The 25,079-nt window shown below is 40.2% G+C and overlaps 1 protein-coding gene across 1 annotated transcript in view; it reads right to left on the reverse strand.

The window, feature by feature from the left end:
* COBL (cordon-bleu WH2 repeat protein) overlaps positions 1–25,079 on the reverse strand; it is a 162,681-nt gene that overhangs the window by 7,436 nt on the left and 130,166 nt on the right. The window contains exons 11-14 of the mRNA XM_009282903.2: positions 17,604–17,916; positions 4,828–4,934; positions 1,556–3,579; positions 837–956 (exon numbers count right to left, since the gene is read on the reverse strand). Of these exons, the coding sequence (XP_009281178.1) occupies positions 837–956; positions 1,556–3,579; positions 4,828–4,934; positions 17,604–17,916 (2,564 nt within the window). The remainder of the gene's footprint in view (positions 1–836; positions 957–1,555; positions 3,580–4,827; positions 4,935–17,603; positions 17,917–25,079) is intronic.

The raw sequence follows: 25,079 nt of genomic DNA on the forward strand, positions 1-25,079 counted from the left end.
GTATGTGTGAAGATGGCTGCTGCCTACCACCTCCTGCTCTCAGGCTTGGAGGAAGCTGTACCCTACCTGCAGCAAGGGCAGTAAAATTTTTGAGGGATGAAGTAATTGCCTAACACGGGCAAGAGATTCTTTCTATCTAATGCCAGCTATCTGGATATGTGCTAATGGCCTGAGTCATTGCACAAGGGAAATGGGAACCTCCTTGCCAAATATACATCCTTGGCTGGATTAGTGAACTGAGTGAAAACTAAGGCTAGAACAATGCAGGTTTTGGCTATTAGGAGCAAGAGATGCTTTAATGATTAGGTAAATCTTTTGGACAGAAGGAATCATCCTGCTGTGGTGAATGTTGATGTTCCATCAATATCAATTACTTGCATACAACTTGCATGCACCAGCTCATGTTAACAGATAAACAGAATGCATGAAGAAGCCCTAGTGTGTTTTTAGGTAACTAGGACTGGATGCGTATGGTAAGTAATGCAAATATATTAATCTAACTGCATACTCCTGAAGTACAAAAAAACCCCACCTAAATGTGAAAATGACGAACATTTGATGTCTTCTATGTACACTCCCTGTAATTTGGATTTCTACATGTTTCTTTCTCAGCTAAAAGCACACCATTTAAAAGAACATTAAGTTTTATAGCAGAGGATAGGATCGGACCCACTATGCTGTCTGCTGAAGTCAGGTCTGGTCTTATGTCATATTATTCCCCCTCAACTTCTCTCTTTGCAGCACAACGTTTAGTTTGTGGCATATCTGGGTTTATTTGAAACATCCAGTAGTAACAGACTGCACTTAAAAGATAACTTACCATCTTGATTTCTTACCTTTTTCAGCTTTGAGGTGCCACTGTGGCCTCTAATCGCTGCTAGTAGGGCTGAGCGCTCATTCTCTGGCTCAGCACATGAGGGTTTCCTGTGATTGCCATTTAGTGCACTGTCTGAAACCTAGAATATGAAAAGAATAAACCTCACACTGTTATTAGATATTTACTTAGAGATAGTTTGGAAACACTATTAAAAATATTTTTGGCACTTGTACCAGAATGCAAGCTATGGAGACTAATCAGTCTGTCTTCTTTCAGGTCTGCTTTTACAACCCTTACTCACACTGAATGGTGAGGATACGTGTAGATAGTAATGCTGTACTTACAGATGCAGTCTCATATCCCCTGAGCATGAAGTCAGTGGCAAACTAGTATCACCTAGTAATACAAAATGCAGTCTCCATGCTGTGTGTTCCTGTTTTTATATAACACACTGAAATGCGGGTTCGGCTCTTAGGCTAACCTCAATTACCTCTCCTTTATGCTGTATCTCTGCACCCTCTGCCTCTTCTAGCTAGTGCAGCAGCAATGGTGTTGCATAATATCCAGGATGTGCAGAATAAGCAGTGGCTTGGTCTGTATTTTGCCATTATAAATTTTTCAAATGCCTCGTGTACTCCAGCTCACCAGCAACTGTACCGGTTATAAAACCTCTGGTGTCTGACAGGGTGAATACAGGGCTCTGCAGTCTGAACAGGCTAAAAAAAGTCTCCACTTTACCTTTCTGAGTTTCTCCTTTCCCCCTCCTGTTTGAATGGCTTCCATTAGGGCACTGTGCAGTGATGTGTCTTTTGGAACTGGTTTTTGGACAACAGGTTTGAACTTCTTCTTTGGTCCAAAGATATTGGTCTGCACATTAACATCCAGTTCACTGATAGCATTAATATCTGAATCATCAGGTTTCTCCTCCTGTTCTGACTCTGCGTTTGCTGCTGCACCATTTAGCACGGCTGAAGCTTTAAGTGAACTAAACTGTACGCTGTTAGCAGGAGGCCATTTAGTGACTCGCAAAGATGGGCTGAAAGAGGATGGGACTCCTTGGAGATCAGGAGACTTGAGAGATGAGGCTGAATTAGTATGGGTCAAAGTCTCACATTTCTGGTCAAACAAAAGACGCGTCTTTTTCTCTGCTATACTTTGTTTGCTGTTTAAACCATGATCATCTTCTGCACTGTTGTTATCCTTTGAAGGGGATTTAGGAAGTGGGACACTGGCATTCTTTTTATAGAAACTTGCAGGAGTTGCTTGATTTGGTGCCCTGTTGTTAACTACTTTGTTTTCCATGCCAGAATTATCACCAGGTGTAAACCTGTGGGATGCTTTTTGACTGCAAGTAAAAATACTTGAAAGTGTTTCTCTTGTTTCTGCTGATTCTGTTTCCACAGGGCCGTATTTGGCCACAATAATACATCTTTTTGGTGAAACTTCTGCTTCAGTTTTAACCTCTCCTGCCCCTTGCTTATTTTCATCTTTCTCATGATATTCCATAGCGTCAGACTTAAAGGTAGTTACGTTGATGTGTCTTGCAATGGCAGAGGCAACATACTGACTTGAAGTTCTCCTATGTGGCTTTAGAAATGGAAGCTCCAGCTTGTCCTTATTAATGGTTGGGGCCACTAATGGTGTTACCTGAGACTGTGTAACTGGAAGAGGTGGTTTGGTCCTTTCATTCTCAGACTGTCTTTCAGCTACCTGGGTAGTAACAGTTTGTGGTGCTACAGGTTTTGGAGCTGCAAGACAGACAGGTCTGTGTTCATGTTTTATAGTAAAGGGCTTAGAATTTGTGGTGACTGCTGACTTTTTAGGAAGATGCTCAGCAGAGTCATCACTTTGCTTTTCCATAGAACTTGACCTCCAGAATGCCTTCACTTTCCCAAGACAAATTTCCTCGCTTTCATCAGTAGAGGTACCTGGTATGTGCTTACTGACACCAGTGTTTGGGCCTATAAGGTTGCCTAGTTCATCTATCTTAATGGCACCAGTGGAGAGTGAAACTCCTCTATTGAAATGTTTTACTTCAGGTTTCGGAGGGACAACTTTAAAGGTTGTCAAACCCATTTTAGGTTCGTAGTTTGTTCCTGAATTCTGGGCACGATGACACCATGTGGGTGTTGATGGGACTTCTTCTACTTCAATTTTTTTTGCTGGTGGCCATTTGATTTCTAATTCTGACTTACTTTTTTTCAGAGATCTTTCCCTGTTACTACATTCATTAAATGGATTTATCTTTTCTTTTGCTGTACTGATTTCAGCTGTGGCCTTGGAGTGAGATGGAGTCAGCTTAGATTTACATTCCTCAGACTTCACACCATGTTTGGGAGGCGGTTCCAGTCTTAAGTTCTTTTCACTTCTTTTTTCAAAGGAAGATGTGAGAGATTCAAACATATCTCTCCTCTGTTCCACAGGCAAGTGACTGAACTCATTTTCAGATGGTTGCTGATGTATTAGGTCCTTGGATATGCATACAGCTCCACCATCCATGTGTCCCTTATCAAAGGAACCTGCATTGTTGTTTTTATTTGTAAAGTTTCCTGTATTAACAGAGTCAGTTGAGGTATTTTGTGAAACCCTTGCCTCTGTCTCTTGATTTCCAGCTGAGTTAGAGGTGCTAACTTCTAGAGCATCATCTATGACTGTTACTGGAACAGAAATGGTAACATCTTGGGCAGCCTCAACTTTTCTTATATGTGGGCTCAACACTTCATTGATGTACTCGGAGTCAGAGTTACTTATACCATCCACTGCTGCAAAATACACATACAACATTACATATAGGCAGTATTTAGGCAATATGATTTCAAATTACACAAACAGCCAGTACAAGCTTAAGCAGATCAGATATTTTAGCTACGCTAAAACTAACGGGAATATATTTATGACTGTATTACAAAAAAAGGAGAGATCTGGGTCCTTTTTATTGTCTGGTTGCTGATTAGGATCAGCCAAATATTCCTGCAGTCCTCCTGCTTCAGCCAGTGGGAAACATACAAATGCAGCTGAAAGCAGAATTTAATCTATTGTTCATACCTTATCTTTGACTAACTTCTCTCAGTGATAAACATTTCACCACATGACTCCAAAGGAGAAACATTTCTGAGAAACAGCAAGCAACTCCAAATTATGTTTCCCAGACCTGGTTACTAATAACAGCTCAGCTGAAGGATTTCCTTGAGCAAGCAAACAAACAGTACTTATATTTTTTCTCCATTCTTCTCACCCTTCATTACCAGTGACTCCAGAAGCCTCATTGTGCAAGAAGCTTAACTCTCCTCTCAAAGTTGCTGGTATAAGTCAAGAGTTACAACACAGAAGCTAAGAAATTGCAGTGTTAGAGAACTCACAGAAATTAAATCAGAATCAAGTCCACTGCAGAAGTACTGAAATAAAGATGGGAAGTTTTAAAAAAGTATTCAACATCATTTGGTGACAAACCATTAATAGAGAAATATTTTTATTCACAGTAGGAAAAAGAGGAGCACAATATGACATTCTATCTCTTCCCACTGTTTCTTTTCATGTTTTTTTATTTTTAACTTTAAAATATGTCTGCTAATGCAGAGGAGGCATTGGGTACAAAAATGTCCCCCCCTTCTCCACCTCATTAGGATAAAATACAAAACAGAGGCATTGTTCATTAAACAGAGCTAAATTCACAACTGATTTAGCTTCACTGAAGTCAATGAAATTATACCAAATTTGGCCCATAAAAGGTGTCCATAAACTGCTGTTCATCTCTTTTTGGTAGCAGACACCGAAATACAATGACAATCTGACAAGCAGCTTGAAAACTATTCAGTGCCAGTCTGTAAAGAGCTGCCCCAGAAGCAAAGGGAGAGCAGCCACTTTGGGTTGACCACATTCTGCCTTAGACCTGTGAGTTGTTCCCAGTGATCTTAGTGAGAAATGTGCAGATGCCTCAGAGTACAGTTTGACCCTGCATCTCCTGGCTATGCCTCTCTCTTTTGTAGTTCAGAGGTAACACACTTCCCTACCTTCTAAATCTTCATCCAGTCCAGCCAAAGTCTGCTGGAGTTGTGCAGCAATGAATATATCCTCATTCTCATGAATGAAAGCCGAAGCCACTTCTTCATCTCTTCTGCTAAATGAAAGAGGAGAAAAAGGTTGGGTCTCCCCCTTTTTTTGCTTGGCACTGTTGCTCTGAAATACACTCTTATTTCAGCCCCTTTGGTTCCACTGGGGTTCTGAAACTCTTTCCCCAAAGTATGAAAAATACGCAGCCTTAGAGATACACACCACCACGCTGACACATCCACATCTAGGAAGGACCTCTGCAGTGCCTGAGGATACTCAGCGTGCTGGCGATCAAAGGATTAGGATTAATAAAGCCTGTCGCAAAGAAATGGTCTGGCTTCACTGTGAAGTACGCATTTCAGCTGGCTGCAGAAAAGCAGCATATGCCAAGGCAAAGGTTTTGCATACCCGTACAATTTTAAAGCAGACCACTAGCCATCCTGTGCACCCACTGTGCCAATATATCTGCACCTTGATTAAATAAAAATTGCACGGCAATGAAAAATAAATACAGCTAAGTACTGTTAGACAATCACTCAGCATCCTGAGGGGAGGGAGGGGAGGAGGAACGAGAACTAATCCCTTGAGAGCTGTTTCTAACGAAACATATCAAGGGACCTGATTTTGCCAGAAAATAACTCCATGGTTTTTGATGACGTTGTACAATGATCTAAACCAAGTCTGAAATCAGAATGAGTGCCATGTGTTCTCGTGGCTTATTAAAAGAAAAAAAGAAAAAGAAGATGAAACTAAGAAAAATCCTAACAAAAAATAACTAAAGTTAAAAAAAATACACATGGCAACCTGTTACACAACAGACCTTCTGTTTCTTAGGAAGAAAAATCTTGACCAGCAGAACCTTTCTATCTACATCACTGAAGCTAGGATTTCACATTGGGCAATTTATTTTTTCCAGCTACCTGTCCCTTACCTGAATTTAAGACATTGTCGTCTGTGACACTGTATCTAAGTTTTGCCCTTGTGATTAGCCTATTGAAAAAATCATTTTCCATTCTAGCCACACTTAAACTAACTGTGGTCAGGTGAAGCAGATTTGCCCTTTTCAAGATCAAACCTTTAATAGCACAGATACAGAAACAGATGACTTTTTTTTTTGGTACTTTACCAAACACTACCTGAAAAATGCCATTTTTCTGCTGCCCTTTAAGATAATAATCTGAATAAAAATTCAGGGATGTTTCCTGACATTGATTTAAATTATGTCTAACAATGTAGCTTCCTTTTTTGCTATTTTATTGTTTGATTTTCCCTTGCTTATACCAGGAGCAACTGAAAGCACATGTTGAAACATCAGGTATTCTATTTTATTTTACTTTATTATTGATTTATTTATTTATTTATTTATTTAACATTCACCTCTCCTTTCTTTATGTCTTTTGTAGTAGTCCTGGAGCCCGATTCTTCTACTCACATCTAAACTGCCTTGCACTTACAAAGCTTAGTTCGTGTATGTGGGATCAATGAAAACAGCAAAACACACCTGCAAGGAAGCCTTCCGAAACTTTTTTCACATACACATCCTTGTGTATCTGAACATACAGATGGGATGAATTCAAGATGGCAAGGCTACATAAGTGCCTAGGTGGTTTCCTAAACTGGAATCTAAGACAGAAATCTGTACTGGTTGGTTGAATACAGAAGAAGAGACACAGTGCTCTGTGACTGGAATACAATTTCTTCCGGCATTTGCCATTGACCGGAGCTTTGACAGGCCCTGAACATCCCCAGAAGCCAACGTGAACTGATGATGCTCAGGGCCAGCACCCACACTGCAAGACTCATGGTAAACTGAGTTTTCCCCCTGATGGATTAAGAGAAAGGTGGCACAAATCAGTCACAGCCTCCAGCGGAGGCAACTGGCACTATAAGACTGCAGTCCTACTGTACCCTGAAACACGCACACACACACACACACAAACCAATGAGATTGCTGATCTGAGCAATCTGACACAAAGATTTAAGCTTACTGCAGCATTCGGATTTGAACAGAAGTCTGGCAAACAAAACTCTCAACTTGAAGGTGGCAGAAAGAATGAACTGACTGAATTTCATATTGTTTTGCAGTGGAAAGTTTTCTAAAGTTAATAAAAAATACTCGCTCTCCTCTGAGTGCATTTTAAAACAATTTATTTGCAAACTCAGAGAAAGCATTTTTGATAGGAGCACCATTAAAACTGTGCACCAGCTAAGCAACAGGTCTATCCAGCATGGAAGGCAAATATTGCTTTCTTTTTTACAAAGCTGATCTTGCGGGATAGTTGTCCACAGCTGGAAGCAAATTACTGATGCAAATTGAGACTCTTTCTCTAAGCTACTGTGAAGAAGTTGTTTCCAAAACCTTGGAAGAAAAATGTGTAAACCTGTATCTATCAGAAAATGAGCCCTCATTTCACAAAGGCCATGCCAGCTCACCATCTTTTTGGCACCTGATTGTATCTTTCTATTGCCTGACTGTTCTACAATACAGCCAAAATCCGTATTACTAAGGTTGTCCGTGCTGGGCTTTCTCCAGGAAATAATGGAAACTATTGGCTTGAGAATTTTATAGGCAATTTATCTAGGAAAACGTATTTGGGACTGGAACAGGGATTCCTGGGCTCCAAACATGCAGCGTGGCTCCATTGCACTGACCAGCTCTTTTCTTGTGCCAATCAATGGGAATCTTTCAATGACTCTTATAGCAAAATTATCTTCTCCTTGATGGGCACAACAGTCAGCAGAGGTCTCTTTCATTTTCCTCTGTGCACTTATGCAGTGACTATACATAATTTGCCTCTCAACCTCTGCTTCAATCTCCTTATCTAGACAACTGGGATAATAATATCCAATTCACAGAATTTTTCTGAAAGAAAGAGAACAACGCAGTGAAAATGAAAGGATTCTTATTTGCTCTTACACAGGGAGCTTCAGAAAAAGCAGATCTTTTCTTTTGCACTTCCAAATTCCTAAAAGAGCTATTGTTCAGTTCCTCTCCAAACTCACCTACAAAGCAAGCCAGAAGGTATAGATTAATCCCAGGGCTCTTCTTAAAATTCTTAGCATCGGGAATTTAAAATGTGATATGCGTTTTGTGAGGCGAAGGGCTGGTAGTTTCCAGTAGCTCACATGATTTATAAATATGCCTAAGAAGACTCTTTCTCACCACGGTATTTGGGAAAGGAAAACAAAAGGGCCTCCAATTTTTTTTTCATAGCCTTCTTCCCTTCTAACCCTATACACTTTTCTTTTGTTGACAGCTCTGTTTTGGCCAGAATCCAAGAAAAATATGACTTATTCTGATAGCATGTTTTACATTCTGAATAAACATTACCAGTGGTATTTTCTCACACACACTTTTTTTGACTTAGGGAAGAACTTGATAACCTTTATGCTGCCTTTCTGGTAAAATGTGAGGCACTAAAAATACACCACCGGTGAGCATTTAGCCCAAGCTCAAAAAGGCAAATGTGCATGGTTCCTGGAAGCCTGCACACTTATTACTTATGTAGATTAGCAGAGATTTGTGCAAGAGCACAGAACGGGGCAAAGTGACTATAAACTACAGCCTTTAGTGCTCCACTGAGTGCAGCCTACAACGCATAATTACTCCTCAGCAGTCATTTGCGCAGTTGGAGACAAAATGAAACTTACAGCAGCATTTTGTCAAATTAGTGCCATGGGAGATGGACATTTATGAGAAAGTTTACATTCTAAGAAAGGAAGAAAAACCTCTGATAAACCTAGCTGGAAATGCTGCATTAAAAAGAAACCCAAAACAGTGGTAAGACTGTTGCAATGACAGAAACTGCCGTTTTGTTATAGTTAGAGCAGCTTTACCTGGAGGTCTGCAAATGATAAAACTGACTAGAGTGTCTTTGAGCCCTTCTCAGGAGTTCTGGTGAGCCTCATGTATGGTACCAGAGGTAGAGACCACAACTCCCACTGTAATTGTGAAAATACAACGCAGACCTATGTAAACTGCAGAGACTGAGGAAGAAATTCAGTTGTCTGAACTCGGGCACTTGGTGCCATTTGAAATACTGTGGGATATTCAAGACATCTGTCTGGGGCTGGTAGACATAATATGGAACATAGGGGGACCCATGTCCTGCTGGAGTGGCAGTGGGCAAGATGAAATGGCAGTAGATGTCTCTCAGGTTAATTGAATGTGACCGGAAAGTTTCACTCATTTTGCACTACGTTTGTTGTATCAAAGGACTCGAGAACATGGCTCCTGTGAATTTGTTACTAGCTGGGGAGGGAAGACAGAGACATGGTAAATAGCAGAGTCAAATCCAGACAGGCACACTGTGCAGTAGCACACGCAGGGAAGTAGTGACTACTGTGAGGCGGTTCAATGGACATCAAGAGCGTTCAGCATCTCACACGTGTCTTAAGCAGCGAACAGGGACTGACCAATGTGGAAAGCTGATAGGTTTCTCCAGACTGGGCTTTGGATCATCTGGGCTCCTTTCCCAGCTCTGATAGTCTTCTCCATCCAATACTGAGGAATTACTTCAACTCTTATGTGCATTTCCAAATTCTTCCTCTTCCAAATGCATCCACAATATTCTCCTCTTACATAAATGCTGGAAAGAGAAATGGTCCTACCTCAGGTATATATCAAGGTGGGTGTTAAAGAGGAGACTGATGCGGAACGATTTTAAGTTGTAGAAAGTATGGGTGAAAGTGCATCCTTTTTGAATACAACTTTCTATTCAACCAGGCCAGAGAGATGATATTAAGTAAACTCACAGTGTTTATATATTGGGTTTTGTGATTGATGCAGGAAAGCACTCTTCAAAAGTGGAGGTAACTATTTTCCAGATTAGCCATAGTTTACAAAATCTTAGGGACCATTTTTCCATCGTTTCTATTTCTTAGGCTAGGTGACTTTTTAAAATTTCCTTTCAAGAAAGGAATATAACAGCAGGAGGAGAGCAGCTAGTATAAGTGGTGGACTTTATGACCACCTAAGCTATGACCTGACCAGCAATATTCTCCATTTCTGCTGCCTCCTGTGAACTTGAGCAAAAGTTTTAATGTTCGAATGACCAAAGCCTGTTAAAATGCCAAATTTGTAGACTGCACAACCAACTTAGGACTGGTTAGATAACAAAGTCATCGCTTGCCTTTGATGCAAAATTTCTGAAAGTGGCAGGCAACTAGAAAAAGGAAAAAGTACATGGTCATATTCTGTTGAATGCCAGATAACCTTGCTTTTTATTTCTTCAATGAGTGATAAAAGAAAATCTGCACATACTTTTTGAGAGCAAGGTACAAGTATAATTTCCATTCCAGGTTTTTTAGTTTGTGTTCTGTTTATAGCTCTCTGGGACTGCATCAAACTTACAAAGGTCTTCAGACTGCATTTGTATCTGTGCTGAATAAAAACCATCACAGACTGAATTAAACTATTTCCCAATCCTAGAACACAGAGGTCCAGCAGTGCCTTCAGATATAAAATCACCCAATTAAAAATAAGAACTTGTAAATATAGATGAGGAGGAGAATGATGTAATTTTTCAGCGGCAGCTGGGTTTATGGTCCTTTTACAGTCCTCCTCCATGGTTACTGGTCAAAAACCTAAACAGAAAGCAAATGAAAATGCTTTTGCTTAGTATCATTTTGTGTTTTAATGCTAGAAATCTCTAAGCTTGTTATGCACCAGGGTGATTTAAGCTTCCAGAGTCCCCCAACATATGTCGGTTCCAGGGTCCTGCTGCATAAGCAGCAGCTTGTAGTTGCTATACAGCTGGAAGCATGCCCCCACTCCCCCCTCCTCACACGGGCCTCTGGCAACAGCTTCTCAAAGGGAAAGCCCTCAGGCGGACAGCGTTGCCAGAAATAGTCAGGAAAGTGGACTAGCATGATTTAAATCTTAATACAACCACATCACCTGGGCAATGTAACATTGCAAGTTAAAAGATGGCATGGTGAGGTTAAATAACTTTTCTTGCTTTACACAGAAAAATAAGAAACAGAGCAAGGACCAGAGCCTTTCTCTCCTGGAAGCCAGCACTACACCTTTAGCAACCCAAGTTGCTTCCTAATGTGTAAAATATTCTACAGCTCCAAAGTATACGGCATTTTTCCAGCGCATGAGTTTAACAGAAAGGCTAATCTGGATTCTTGCTCTATAACGACTGTGAGTATCTATTACTTAACCATAATATCATTATATCTTCCCTCCATGAATATCTGCCAGCAAAAAAGTGCATGAGAGTATCTAAATTTAAAGAGTTTTCTGGAACAAGGGGAAAGGGAAAGCCAGAGATAAGGAAGGAAATTAGCAAAACTATGTAAGAAGCAGAGGCTTGCAAATCTGTCAGACATCTGGGTCTTAATTAAGTAATTTTTCATCCCTGAAGTTCTCCCTGTCGCTTTAACCCTTTCTCTTCCTTCCTCCCCCTTGAAGCTACATTTCTGTTTTCAAAAAAGTAAAACATGTGCCTACCCAGCTAAAATAAAGCCTATCCTATAGAGAAACAACAGAATAAAACTTTCCCATATTTCTCAGAGATCTTTACAAGTGACATGTAATTACATAGAACGTGTTTGTGTACAAAGAGGTATATATAATACAATACATACATACACTGCTATTTTTCATCACAGTTTTTCTCTTTCCTTCCTGCCTGTCTTCTGCCACTCACTATTACATTTTTTCTTCCTCTGACCAGCTTCATCACTGAATTCTCTCCAGCTATGGAGTTCTCTTTCTCTCCTGTCCTTCCCAAGTGGAATACAAAACCTTGTAACATTTGAATTTGAATGGGCTGAAAATTAAGCAGAACAAGTTCACCCACCCCTATCCTTTCAAGCTTTTGTTTTAAACTAACTCATCAAAACTCGTAACAGTTTTGTAGCAAACAGCGGGTATTTCTCAGGTTGGTAACGAAGAGGACTCTTCTCCTCCCAGTAGCTTCAACTACCCCAACCAGAGCCAACGGTAACAAATTCTCCCAAGAGAAAGGGAGGAAATGGGATTATCCCTGTCCAGACCCACAGCATGAACCGATCTCAGGAGGGTTCCCCCACCCCCACACGATGCCCTCCACTAGCTGTACGTGAAAAAATACTCCTCTCTCATGGCTACTGAAACAGAAACCTAAGGGAGGGCAAAATCCCTTTCAGACTTTTGGCAGGTATTTTATCTTTTTGTCCCAGACAAGTCTGTATTTATTTAGCTTTATAACTGTCAAGTTCCCTTTACAATTTAAAACACTTTTGTTTTTTAAAGATTTTAATACATTTAAAACCTTTTCAAAAATAAAAAAATGTTTTGTATTTTGAAGTGTTTTTCCTGCTCTGAGAGAGGCTGGTGGAACGACTCACTCTTATGACACCTTTTAAACCTCTGATTTCAGTTGTTTATAACTTTGAGACATTATACATCTTTGCTAGGTGGCAGTCCAAATGCGACAATTTATATCATGCCCATCATCATTCTATTATTTTATTTCAGCTAAAATGGTTAAATGTCTTCCAAGAACAGAGTTTGGAGGAAAAGGAGAGCTGCATTCTGAAACATGAAATGCTATTTAATGCTCAGTCCTCTGAAAAAAAGGGGTCCTTGACTCTCTGCACATCAGCTCTCCTTCTCTAAAATAGGATAATGCCATCTTTTCATCTCACATGAGTACTGTGCAGTGAAATGAATTAAAGTCTGTATGGCACATGGATACTAGTGTGATGAGTAAGATAAAAAGAGCAAAAGGAAATTAAATAGTCCTGTCTCCAAAAGAGAATTTGAACTGAGAGTGAACGGTGGTACACCTGCTCTATTAATTGAGCTCCGAAACTTAGAAAGAAAATGAACCAAAATAGAGTATGATCACTTTAACTAGAGACTTTATCATACTGCACAAAAGGGGGGGAATTAAGGTTAAAGGGGGAAGCTAAGGTTACACAGACAGCCTTAATATTAATGTTACCTAACTTTGAGCGCCTGACCTAGCATCCCTAATAGTATTATTTTAACATAATTTTTAATGTGTAATTATTTATAAAGCTCCAGACAGTAGGTGTGCATGATGCTTTACAGGCATATAAAATTGACTGATCCCTGCCCCTAGGAGCTTGCGTGATGACACCATACAAGGGATGGGAAAGGAGGGGGTATGGGAGGACAGAGTTGCAACACTGTGAGATCATGAGATGTACTTACTGCTACATAAGCAACATTTCAGCTTCTCTGTGGTTTTCTTGTTACTCATTTAACACTATATATTAAAATTTGGTGAACAGATACATAGCACAAAGAAATCAACTGTAAGAAAGGATATGAAGAAAGAGAACTATGTAGTACAGTGTTCAGTCAGCAGTTAATATTAAAACATTCGCAGTCAAACATTGCATGTAGTCAATTATTTATATGGTGTTAGCCCTCGGCACCTCCAGCTAAGGTCTGGATTCTGCTCCACTAGGCACTGTACAAACATATTGTGAGATATGATAGCTGCATTATGGTTTTTACTGTAAAAAAACAGTCAGTGGCTGAAGGGGATATCAGAGGCGGAGAGACAAAGATGGTTTAACAGGTTAGAGGCAGAGCCAAGGGTAGAGCTAGAGTGTTCTGACATTTGATTTGATATTCTACATGCTAACTAATAAGTGTATTTGGATTAAGATTGCTTGAACAAGAATCCCAAAACAAAACAAAAAAGAGTGTACTTGCAAGTTGCTCCCATGTACTGGAAAACAAAACCATGGAGGAAACACCCCAGCTTGGAAACCCTGGAATCTGGGGACCTTCTTTTAGAAATTTCTGTTTCTGTGCTCTGGGAACTGAATGAGATTTGAGCTCTCCTGCTGTTGTCATTTCTGTGTGTGCAAAGCCTGTGGTACGTGCCATTTCTGACCTGGCCATACTATTATGCTGCTATGTACAGACAAACCTATTGCATGTTTAAGACTGTACCCTTAAATGCTCACAGTTTTCCTTGACTTCATCAGCAGATGAGGTGCAGACCCTGCTGTGATATTCTAATGCTATCAGGCATTTCAGCTACACAGAGACCACCCAGGCCACCCAGTAAACAATTCCAGAAACTCTAAGAAAAATGAATTTAAAACTAAACATACAATTAACCAGAGTAAGCAACATGGCAAAATACTCTTGATCTCTTGGAGCACAGGCTAAGCCTCTGCACCAAACCTAGGTAAGAACTGTGGACTTGATTCTGCTCTTCACTGCAGTTCTTCACAGTGAACTTGTTCTTCACATGTGAAAAATACCACTTTAACTTCCTTTATAGCCCTTCACACTCCAAATATAATTTGCTTCCACTTTAAAGGTACTTTTCACAGCCCACAGAGTACAAAATAATTTTAGTATACAGCATTATAAATTCCTAGGAATTAGTTATCTCACTGGGTGAAAAGCCCAAGCTTTAGTCAGCTTTACAATTTAAAATGGCAAGCTAAATATTTCCATTATTCTTATTAACCCTTTTTCCCAAGCCTCGGCCAAATTAGTCACTAAATAAAATTTCTGGCTTCAGTGGAGCTCAGACTCAAGGAGGACTCCGATTCACTGCTGCCAACCACTGCTACTTTACAGTAGCGACGTGTTCTCCCAATTTCTTTGTTCTTATCTTCCTTTTAGAATTGAGCTAGATCTTGGTACACGACTAGAAGAAGATAGAAAGGAATTAATAAACTCCATGTAAAAATTTCCTTTAAGTTTTGCAGCTTATGAAACATATTTAAAACTCTGTATAGCTTGGTATCAATTATTCACATGAACTGCACTTTGAGTTGTCTGGGAATTTAGGAGGCTGGTTTGGTCCTGAAAGTAGCCCGTTCATCACAAGAACTATATACAATCTCAGAGCTCCCAACAGATTTTATTAGTGGGGTGGCAGCTGCTCTGACAGTGGAAGTTGAAACTGATGTTCTCCAAATTTGGCTGTACTCAGAATTGTACTCAGAATTGATTTATATCCCACCAAAACAAGAATTTCATACAAATAGGTTTAAAAAAACCTCCTTATTTTTTTCCTTCCCGCTACACTTAGGAAGTGGCTTTTGAAAACTTAGCAAGTTGACCTCAAAAGGATTTAGACAAGCACAATTTTCAAAGTTGGTTTTTTTACAAACATAGGCTAGGAGTGGAATTGGATTTACCTTCAAATATTACTGGCACATTCAGAGCATAAAAGTGTAAAAGATATTACTATCAGCATCGCTGCTGTGGCAATCTAAGTGGTTGCTGACATAAGATTAAAATAAATCACAAATGTTAAGTTTCTGCTATACCCTAAAGTTGATCTGAAGCAATTTTGCTGTCCCAGAGCCTAAAAAATAAACAGAATTTATGAAAAATAACCGCACTCCCCAAACAACAATAACTGTCTCCTATTTCAGTCTAAAACCACTCTTTTAAAATTATGGACATATTAGATAAATACAGAATATTTAGCATGATAAAATCACAAAAAAGATTAAGTTGGAAGCCTAGCCTAACCTCCTGCTCCAAGCAGGGCTAATTTCAAAGCCAGACCAGGCTGCCCAAGGCTTTGCCTGTCTGAGTTCTGAGACCCTCCAGGCATGGATATTCCTTGACCTCTCTAGGCAACCTTTTCCACTGCTTAACTGCTCCCATTTTCAGGAATTTCCTCCTTATATTCAATTTTTATTTTCTTTACAGCAGCTGGTGACGGTTGCCTCTTGTCTTTTCACTGTGTATCCCTAAAAAGCCTCATAGTCCTCCTTTGTTTAGGGAAAGACTGCAGTCAGGTCCCTCCTTACCCACATCGCTTTTGCAAGGTGAACAACCCAGTTGCCTCCTCTCCCCCTCGTACCTCGTGTGCTCCAGTGCCCCAGCCCCCTCAGTGGCTCTCCTCTGGACTCTCTCCAGTTCGCCAATCTCTCTTTTGAATTGGGGGCCCAAGACTGGACACGGTACTACAGCACTGGCCTCACAGCGGCTGAGCAGGGGGAGTAATCACTCCCCTGATTGTGATGGGCAGTACACCACACTATCCTTCCAGCTTCCACTCCTTTGGCTCAGCAAGACCCCTGAGCAGCAGTCCTGCTGGCCAGCTTATGGAATGTCCCATTGTCTCTTCTATGTGCACTCTTTCCAACTATTAAAAATTTTGTGCGTTTGTGTGGCAAAGGTAAATCTCAGTGCAACGTACAGAGTATGTACCTTTGGTTGAAGTGAAAGAGAACACTTCAAGAGAAGTGTTCAAGAGAACACTGACTTCCAAGAGGGAGTGTGTCACTCAATGACCAGTGGTCAATCTTTTATTTGACTAGAAAACCAGAAAAAGTCCAAAATATTTTTTGCTGATTAGGATTGTTCTGACAGGGCTTTGCTTTGATGTCTTTGCTCAACATTATGGTAACTTCTCCCCTCCCCCCCCACAACTCAATGTGCACATGTGTTTTCCTAACCAGTTTAGATGCTGCATTTCGAGGAAAGTTGGATTGCTTAGTTATCTTACAAGGCCCAATCTAAGTCTACTGAAATGAATACTGCTTTTTTGGATCAGGTTTGGAATGTTAATTGCAGTTACTATACCAGTCTATCTGATCCTCCAAATAGAGACTGCATCAGGACCTAAGAAACTGTAAAAGGACAAATCATGAGAAAAATGTATTGTTGAGCAAGTATCTAAGTGAGGCTTGATCTTGTCCCCATTGATACTGATAGATAAAGAAAAGCCCTGAGATCATTCCAATAGGTTAAATACTGACTTTGGTCTAATTTATCCCTAATTTATCGCCCACTGCATGATCCAAGGTGAAGTTCTCCCTCAGAAATGTGTGGAAGGAAATAACTAGGTCATGATACATGCTCTTATGAAGGGACTACAGATTAGCAGCTGAATGGAGAGAGACCAGAAAGCACAGACTCTGTGTCAACTGAGAATTCAGAGGAATTTCTGGCCCCTGTCCCATGACTCTGCAGCATCACACAGAGCGGATCCCTGTCAGTATTACCAGGCCACCCTCCTTGCTGGAGGCACAGCTTCCTATTTGGCCAGTTTGTATTTGCAAAGTCCTATAAATTTTGGGTTCCCTTTGCAGCCCCGCCACCAACTATGTGAGTTTTGGCAAACAAACAGTGTCAGAGTCACTTGTGCTTGAAGGCAGTTTCTACTTAAATTTGAGGTTCTCGTATTTTCTTGCAAAAACTGCAGGAAAATGTTTGTTTATGTAAAAAAAAAAAAAAAGGAAATATGCTGAAAAAACCCCCCCAAGGTATAATGCCAGTGGAGGTTAGCATTAGGTGAACATATATATGCATGCACACACCCACAAACCAAACCCCAAATTTCACTGAATACAATCCTTTTCCACCTGGCTTTCAGTGGCTTGGATTTTTCCATTTTATGAATTTTCCATTTTATGACCTGCATGTCATTTTTCTAGATCAATATATAGTAACATTTTAAGCACTTCATATGCTGTGAGAACTACAAAATAAACCAAACTGTAACAAAATTATTTCAGACTTCTTGGAGAAATCAACTCTGGAGGGCAGCGGTCTTTTGCAAGAAATGTAACTACAAGTTCAAACAGAAAAGTGACCTTTGCCTGTTGCTACAAGTATGTCACTGGAGGGGATTTGGCAGTGAGCTTTTCACTGGGAGGAGTCACTTGGCATTGGTACTGGTTTATGAAAGAGCAGAAGAAAGAAGAAGTTGGTTTTCTTAAATGATTCCCTACAAAGAGGACAGGCAAGATATTTTCCAAGAGCTGGTTGCAAATAAACTTTTACCTCTGTGGAGCACTGTCAGATCCCACGCTATCGCAATAGGTGTTCTTTACAGGGCATGTCTCTGCGCCATACATTGCATCTGCCTCAGCTGAGTCCACATAGCCATTGACCAGCTTGATGTCTCTCAACTTCATACCGTCATTTTGTGAATCCAAAGATACAACGTCAGATGGGGAGCTCACAACACCCGAGTCTTCCATGGTGTCCTCAGATGCAAAACAGCTGCTTTCTGATGCTGTTTCTTCCACCTCTGATAGCTCCAGAACCATGTCATCCACTACATAAACATTTTCATGTGCAGGCAGCAGGCTCTCTAAATGAAATATAGCAAGGAAAGTTAGATGAAAGTCATCAGTACATAAATCAAACACAGAGAGCTATTCCTTTGTAATTGGAAAAAAACACATGAAATACATTAGAAATAGTAGGATAGAGCTCAATATTTGTATAGGATAAAGATGATTTGAAAAGTGACAAAAATTTTGTCCTTCTTTGCTTTTAGAAAGGTGGTTTGCTATGCCTGTCCTGCAGAGTTTGGGTTTTATAACTTTCATAGCAAATCAGTTTCCTGACTTCTATGAAGAAAAACTTTCCAGGGACAGTTTCTTGGGGAATTAGACCAAAGTTTAAATCATGTGGTGCAAGAAATCACTCCTGTTATTGCTTCTGACAACATAATCTCATTATTCCTCTTCCATGCTGCCAAACAGATCATGACATTTCCAATAAGAAGTCTATACACAGGTAAAAATGGGCAGCACAGATCTACTGGCCCACTGGGTGACACTTTATTTTACCACCCTTCAATTTCCTATGTGTTAAGCGGGAGAATAACAATTGTCTCTTTTTCAAAGCATACAAAATCTACTAATAAGTGTACAGAAAAGTAGACACTATTATGCTTAAAGCAGAACCTTTTCCAATGTTTAGTCATTTATAAAGGAGATCAAGGGATAGGCCCTTTGCATGTTTAACTCTCTTAAAAGTTGCAAATTTTGAGAGAAGATTAGACACAGTACAATTTTTCGTACTCTGTTTCAGTTTGGTTCCTATGAGCTACTTGGGTTTTCGTTTGTTTTGGGGTTTTTTTGGTGAAAAATACAATTTTGTTACTTCCCTTAAGAAATGTGCAACTCTAGATTCCATGCTGCAATTATGCCATTAAAGGGAAACTCCCAACAAGGTCAATAATTTCAACGACTGAAATTATTTAGTGACCAAAGACAGAATCAAGCCCAAACACACTTCTTTTGATTAAAAGGAATCAATAAAGACTAATCTAAATGTTTAATTTGGAATTATAAGTGTGCTCCGTTCTCTTCTTCAACCTCAGTAAGCAAAAGGAAGATTAAACTATAGTTTATGGTCTGATCCTGCAGACACTTGTGGTGGATGTTAATTATATGAGAAGTCCCAGGTCTACAAGCATGACTAAGATTAAACATACACTCCACTGTTTTTTAGGGTCAGAATCTACAACTTTTTGAAGCATACATGAAGCTAGAGGTCAATAAAAACGATCAACAGAGAGAAATACTTCTGTATTATGTGTATACACAAAAGTATTTTCTTTAAATCAGAGAACTGAAAACAACTTTGTTAAAAAACATCACAGAAATAATTTTGTAAGGGTGTAGCTTAGCAGTGAAGCTTTGAGTAAAACTAAAATAAAAATCAAACCAACATTCTCCTTGACTGAGGTTACAAGATGCCATTAAGTACTGAAATTGATTTCTGACAGCAGAAGCAATAAAATTCAGAGGGTTACAAATCATGATTAAAGTTGTAAGTGCTGTCAAGCATCGATATTAATGATGGAAGATGATCCAAAGACTCTATTGCGACTTTGGAAGTAATGTTACTTGATTTCTTTGACCTTATTTTCTATAACATTAGCTCTAGGTTTCAGATTTAATCCAAGAGATCGTTCCATCTAAAAATGGCAATTATAGGAACTACATACGTGTCACTGAATGGATTAGAATATGCTCATGACAGAACTACAGTTAGGAAAACACCAACATCAAGGAGAAATACGAATAATTTTACATTAAATTCCAAATAATAAAGCCCCACAAAAATAGACAGTAAACAAACAGGTAAGATTATATGGCCTGCTTGGCTTTCAAACAAACAAAACCCCCCAGTAACAACTCACCACCAAAGCATTAGTAAAAGCTACAATATGTTAAAACCAGAACAAAGTAGGATAGCAAAGAAATCAAATTAAAGAGTGGAAGTTGAAGAGTGGAAGCACATGAGAAGATTTTGAAGCAATGCACAATGCAGTATACCTTGATGCAAAGAGACCTCTGTATAACACAGGCCACATCTATTGTCACCAGGATGCCATAAATGACCTCCATCCCATAGCTGGCACAGCAATTTATAACAAAGTACCCACTTCCAGTTCCTGACACAAGGATGGCAGGCTTTTCCTCCCTAGCTGTCTCTCTCATTTCCTCATCCTCTTCTCGCCTGCCTGCAACTATTTCCTGCATCTTTCTGCTCAGGGATTTAGACCCTTTTGGTCACACAGCCCTACTTGCCTACTGTAGTAACAACACTCAAGTCTCTGATGTGATTCAGCAAGCTGTTCTACAGCAGGATCTCCATCCCCCAGCCCAGTCTTCCCACATATTGACAAACAAAACAAAAACCAATTCTCTTATTATCAGGGTCCACGTGCGAATCAATCCCTATCTGTTACGTCTGGATCTCGGCAGCTGAATCCATCCAGTCCAGTGTAAGAACCTCCTCATTCAACAGCAGTTTTATCCTGAGGCACAGAACTTCAGAAAGACATCTTTCTAGTCAACGATTAAATTCCCTGTGTCAAGGAAAACCAAAATGTCCCCCTTTCTTCAAGCCTACCAGTTTGTCAAAGTGCTTCCCTAATCTTTTATCTTCATCAAGAAGATCCATTAATTTTTAACACATTTTTAACAGATATGGCACTGAACAGAGTTGCTGGCTGGTTAAGATATGGCACTGAACAGAGTTGCTGGCTGAGGCAAACCATTTTGATTGCCACTACTATTAGTCTGAACGTGAAAGCACACACATAAAACATGACTGCTACAGTTCTGTGTCATGCTAACAACCTTGTTTCAGCTAAGAGCAGCACTAAAACACCCCTGTTTTAAAGTTGAGCCATCCTTGGATGGCTTAAGTAAGAATCTATTCTTCCTTCTACACGCTTGATTACGTCTCCACTGGTGCAAACTGAAGATGGATGGGCATTACTGGGTAATGATACATGACATGAAAAAAGCCTACCTCAACCTTACTGAGTGGTCTTGACTCCAGGAGCCAGAAAATACCTTTTAAAACTTTCTAATTCTACACAGAGAACTGGGTAACGCGCAGCAGTAGATGTGATTCTGCTTTGTGATTTTTGCATATTTTTTCTCAAGAGGAGTGCACATGCAGAAAACCACCACCACTAAGCACAGTGTGATCACAACAATGGCGGCTACTGAGGTTATCTGTTGGTCGAATAAAGAAAAATCTCAACATTTGTTCCTCTCTTCTCCGTCATGACACTGAGAAGATTTCAGTATGGGCTCTGATCTTCAAGACTTCATGTAGACACATCCAGGTTAAGACAGAATATTCAGCAAGTACTTCAGGAATGGACACAGAAATAACAATTGCCACAGATAATATATTACTGAAACACTGCTGTACCTCAGAAGACTGTCTGCATTTCCAAACATATAGCAATGCCAAGAACTTTTTTTCAGTAACATGACACCCCGTTCACTGGCTTCAGGTGGAGTGTGATATTGAAAGGGGTGAAGAACTTGGCCCATGGTCCCCAAGTCATACTGAAATCTCCATGGGACATCTCACCCACAAGTGAAATTGGAGAGTGTCCCTCAATGCCCTGCATTGCCGCTTACCTACGTCCTGCTCCAGGTTGCAGACTGTGCAAAGCCCAAGCAACTGCTATACCAGGGACTGCCCCTGCTTAGCAGCAGCAGCGCTGTCACTGCACAATGAGGTCAACCGCAAGTTACAAAGGCTTTCTTGGGGGGGGGACTGGGACGTCTGTTTGCAAGAATGTTGCCCGTGATCACCAAGAGGGAAAGAGGAGAGTAGCTCATCACTAAAGAATGTGAGCTTCTTGTTTAACACAAAAGAGATCTTGTCGCTTTAATCTCAATAGGCTGCAAGTAATTAGGAAAACACTGAACTCCCAAGTTTAGAGGAGTCATATCTGCACTCGTGCAGTTTGATATCGCATATATGTACACATTACTCATACAGAATACCAATGATGGGGAGACAGATAAATCTCACCTGGTTTAAATGCCAATCAACACTTTCAGAAATGAAGATTTAATTCAATAGGTGAAGACTACCATGGGTAAAGTACTCACTTTGATTACTACTATGAAAATAACCACCACCGACTTTGAATGAGATTAGAATCAGACCTAAGTGTTCAAAAGACACATATCCTACTCAGACTTACAAAATCAGTCACCAAAGCCCAAGCCATCACTCCCTCTGAGTCCAATGGGCACAGGGCATAAGTCTTGTCAGGCTCTAACTGTTCGCTAAGTGCTGTGACCTTCTGGTTTTACAGCACTGCTAGTGGTTGACTGTCACATTCAATAATGACAGAAACAGTATATCCAAAAGCATTTTTAAAGAGGAAACAGTTGATTTAACCCCTACATGGTGAATAATCTGAACTTCGTAATGGTTTTAGAGATGCAGAGCTCCTCTAATTCCTCTGAGTTCTTGCTAAGAGGTTGGTAATTATTTTCCAATTTCTTTCATCACTTGTTCCACTGCCAAAAAACTTTCTTTTCATGGACTAAAATTGCTTTGCTGTAGTTCAAATGGTCTATTACAATGAAGTTGTAAAAAATATTACAAACTTCATGATGTTAAAGAATATTAATTCTTTAATGATCCCCAAATTACAACATAATTATTTCACTGACAGTACTTAAAACTTCTAGCAACAGAAAGAAACACTGCTCTAATTATTTGTACTGGCAGTAAAAAGTTAGACCATCACAAAAGACCAGTATTAAAAAAGTGTACATTTTTTCATACAGTTGGAAGAAGGCTAGTGGAAGAAATGGGAAAAGAGAACGTTTATTATGGCAATGATTAACAGTGATTACGAAAATGGACAACACAGGATTAGCTTAAGAGTTTTCACAAAGGTACAATATGTTCTGGTTACATTTTACTCATTTTGCTCATCGATCAAAAACTTGTTGTAGAGATAGGTGTTAAAAACCATTCAGTGAGCAGTTAAAGCACAAGACAGAATGGGCGGACTTCTCTCTATTTATCGCAATTAAGTCTGTTTTAATCCAATATGCTTCTTAGCATATTTCAGCCTACATGCATACTTTCATTTTTTTTAAATTAAAAAAACCAAAGAGAAAATAAATGACCACTGTTATACATTAACAATAGCATGGCGGGAGTGGGGGAGCGGATTTAACTCCGAGGCACTCCTTCTCTCCCAATTCCTGTAACTGCCTTGCAGAAACTGAAGGTGAGGCCAGGAAATGCTGAGGTGAGGAACCATGCTCTGCAGCTCCAGCCCTCCTCCAAAATGAGGATGTAGAGCAGCTTAATGTTGGTTCAGCTCATTCAGGTCATACAATCACAGAATAATTTAACTTGGAAAGAACCTCTGGAGGTCACCTAGTTCAATGTCCTCCACAAAGCAAGGCTAACTTCCAGCTTAGACAACATTGCTCAGGACCTTGAGCAGCTCAGTTCTGAAAATCTCCAAGCATGGAGACTTCACAGCCTCCCTAGGAAATCACAAATCATTCCCTGGGCAATGTTTAATGCTTCTCCCCATAAAGAAAAAACATTTTTTTATGCCAAATTGAAATTTTTCTAGCTGCAACTTGTCACTGTTGCAGTCTTAGCCTTTTGCAGTGAATCTCAGAGAAGACTCTGGCTTGCTCTTCCTTCTCCTTCAGATGCAAGATAGCATTCAAATTCTCCTTACCCTTCCTTTCTGCAGGCTGAACAAGCCCTGTTGCCTCAGCACCTTCATATATATCTTAAATGCCTTCTACCAGACTCTGCTGCCTCTGCTCTGGTTTGTCACTATCTTCTTCCACAGAACTCAAAAATGAACCCACTTTTGGACAGATGTGGCTTCATGGCAGCCAGGTAAAGGGGAGTAATCATTTCCCTTGATCTGCTGGCTATGCTCTTGCTAGTGCAACCCAGCGTGTGGTTAGTGCTTCATCACCGTAAAGGCACGTTGCTGACTCACGCAGTCCTGCATGTGACTCTCAGTTCTCACATAATGAGATATTTTCAGTCTCCTTCCTAGTCTTGCGCCCCACGCTCATGTTTTCCAACAGGTTCTTTAATTGCAGTCATTCTTACTGCACAAAACCTGCAAACAAAAGTAAATCCATTCCTTTACACACTAGCCAATAATAAAAATTAAAAGACTCACAAAGGACGTCTCATCAGACATATCATCAGAAAGGTACATATGGAGTATTACTAGATACACCCTGTGATCTTCAGCATTTCCACAGTCGATCCCAAGCTAATCACAGTTAACTTAGCTACCTAGACCTACTCTCCTATGGTTGAAAAATAAATACAATGTGGACTGATTTAACTTGCCTTACCAATTTGAGGTAGTTAAGCAATTCCCTTGAGGTTAAACCTGTCTGCTGTTAGTTGATATCAGAACACAAAGGTATTGTAACTTTTACAAAAGCTTTTTTGGCAATGGTGTTTCCTACACCAAAGGCAATACAAGATAGGATCAAGCCAGGGAGCGGGAACTGAAGAGTATCCCAGTCCCTCCATTGTTTTTTCCATGTACAAGCAACTGTGAAGGTCTGTGCAATAACATTTGATTTTCTCTTCAAACCTATGCTGAAAATTATTGTCAAGTCTCTCTCTCAAAACAACACTAGGTAAGACTGTCTGCTGCCTCTACAAAGACTCAGAGGAAACTACCACTTCAAGTATACCCTCTCCCATTTCAGACCTTTATTTTTACCACCTGCCAAACAAGCAAACAAGAAGACTTGCCACGGTCTTCACCAGCAAGTGCTCAAGCCTCATCGCCCAAGCTGCAGAAGGCAAAGGTGGGGACTGGGAAAATGAAGAGCCACCCACTGTGGGAGAACATCAGGTTTGAGACCACCTAAGGCACCTGAAGGTGCACAAGTCCATGGGACCCGATGAGATCCATCTGCAGGTCCTGATGGAACTGGCGGATGAAATTGCTAAGCCACTATCCATCGTATTTGAGAAGTTGTAGCAGTCCAGTGAAGTCCCCACTGACTGGAAAAGGGGAAACATAACCCCCATTTTTAAAAAGGGAAAAAAGGAAGACCCGGGGAACTAAAGGCCAGTCAGTCTCACCTCTGTGCCTGGGAAGATCATGGAACAGATCCTCCTGGAAGCTATGCTAAGGCACATGGAGGACAGGGAGGTGATTCGAGACAGCCAGCA

Source organism: Aptenodytes forsteri, unplaced genomic scaffold (genome assembly GCF_000699145.1).
Source record: "Aptenodytes forsteri isolate BGI_AS27 unplaced genomic scaffold, ASM69914v1 Scaffold150, whole genome shotgun sequence".
Taxonomy (NCBI): Eukaryota; Metazoa; Chordata; class Aves; order Sphenisciformes; family Spheniscidae; genus Aptenodytes; species Aptenodytes forsteri.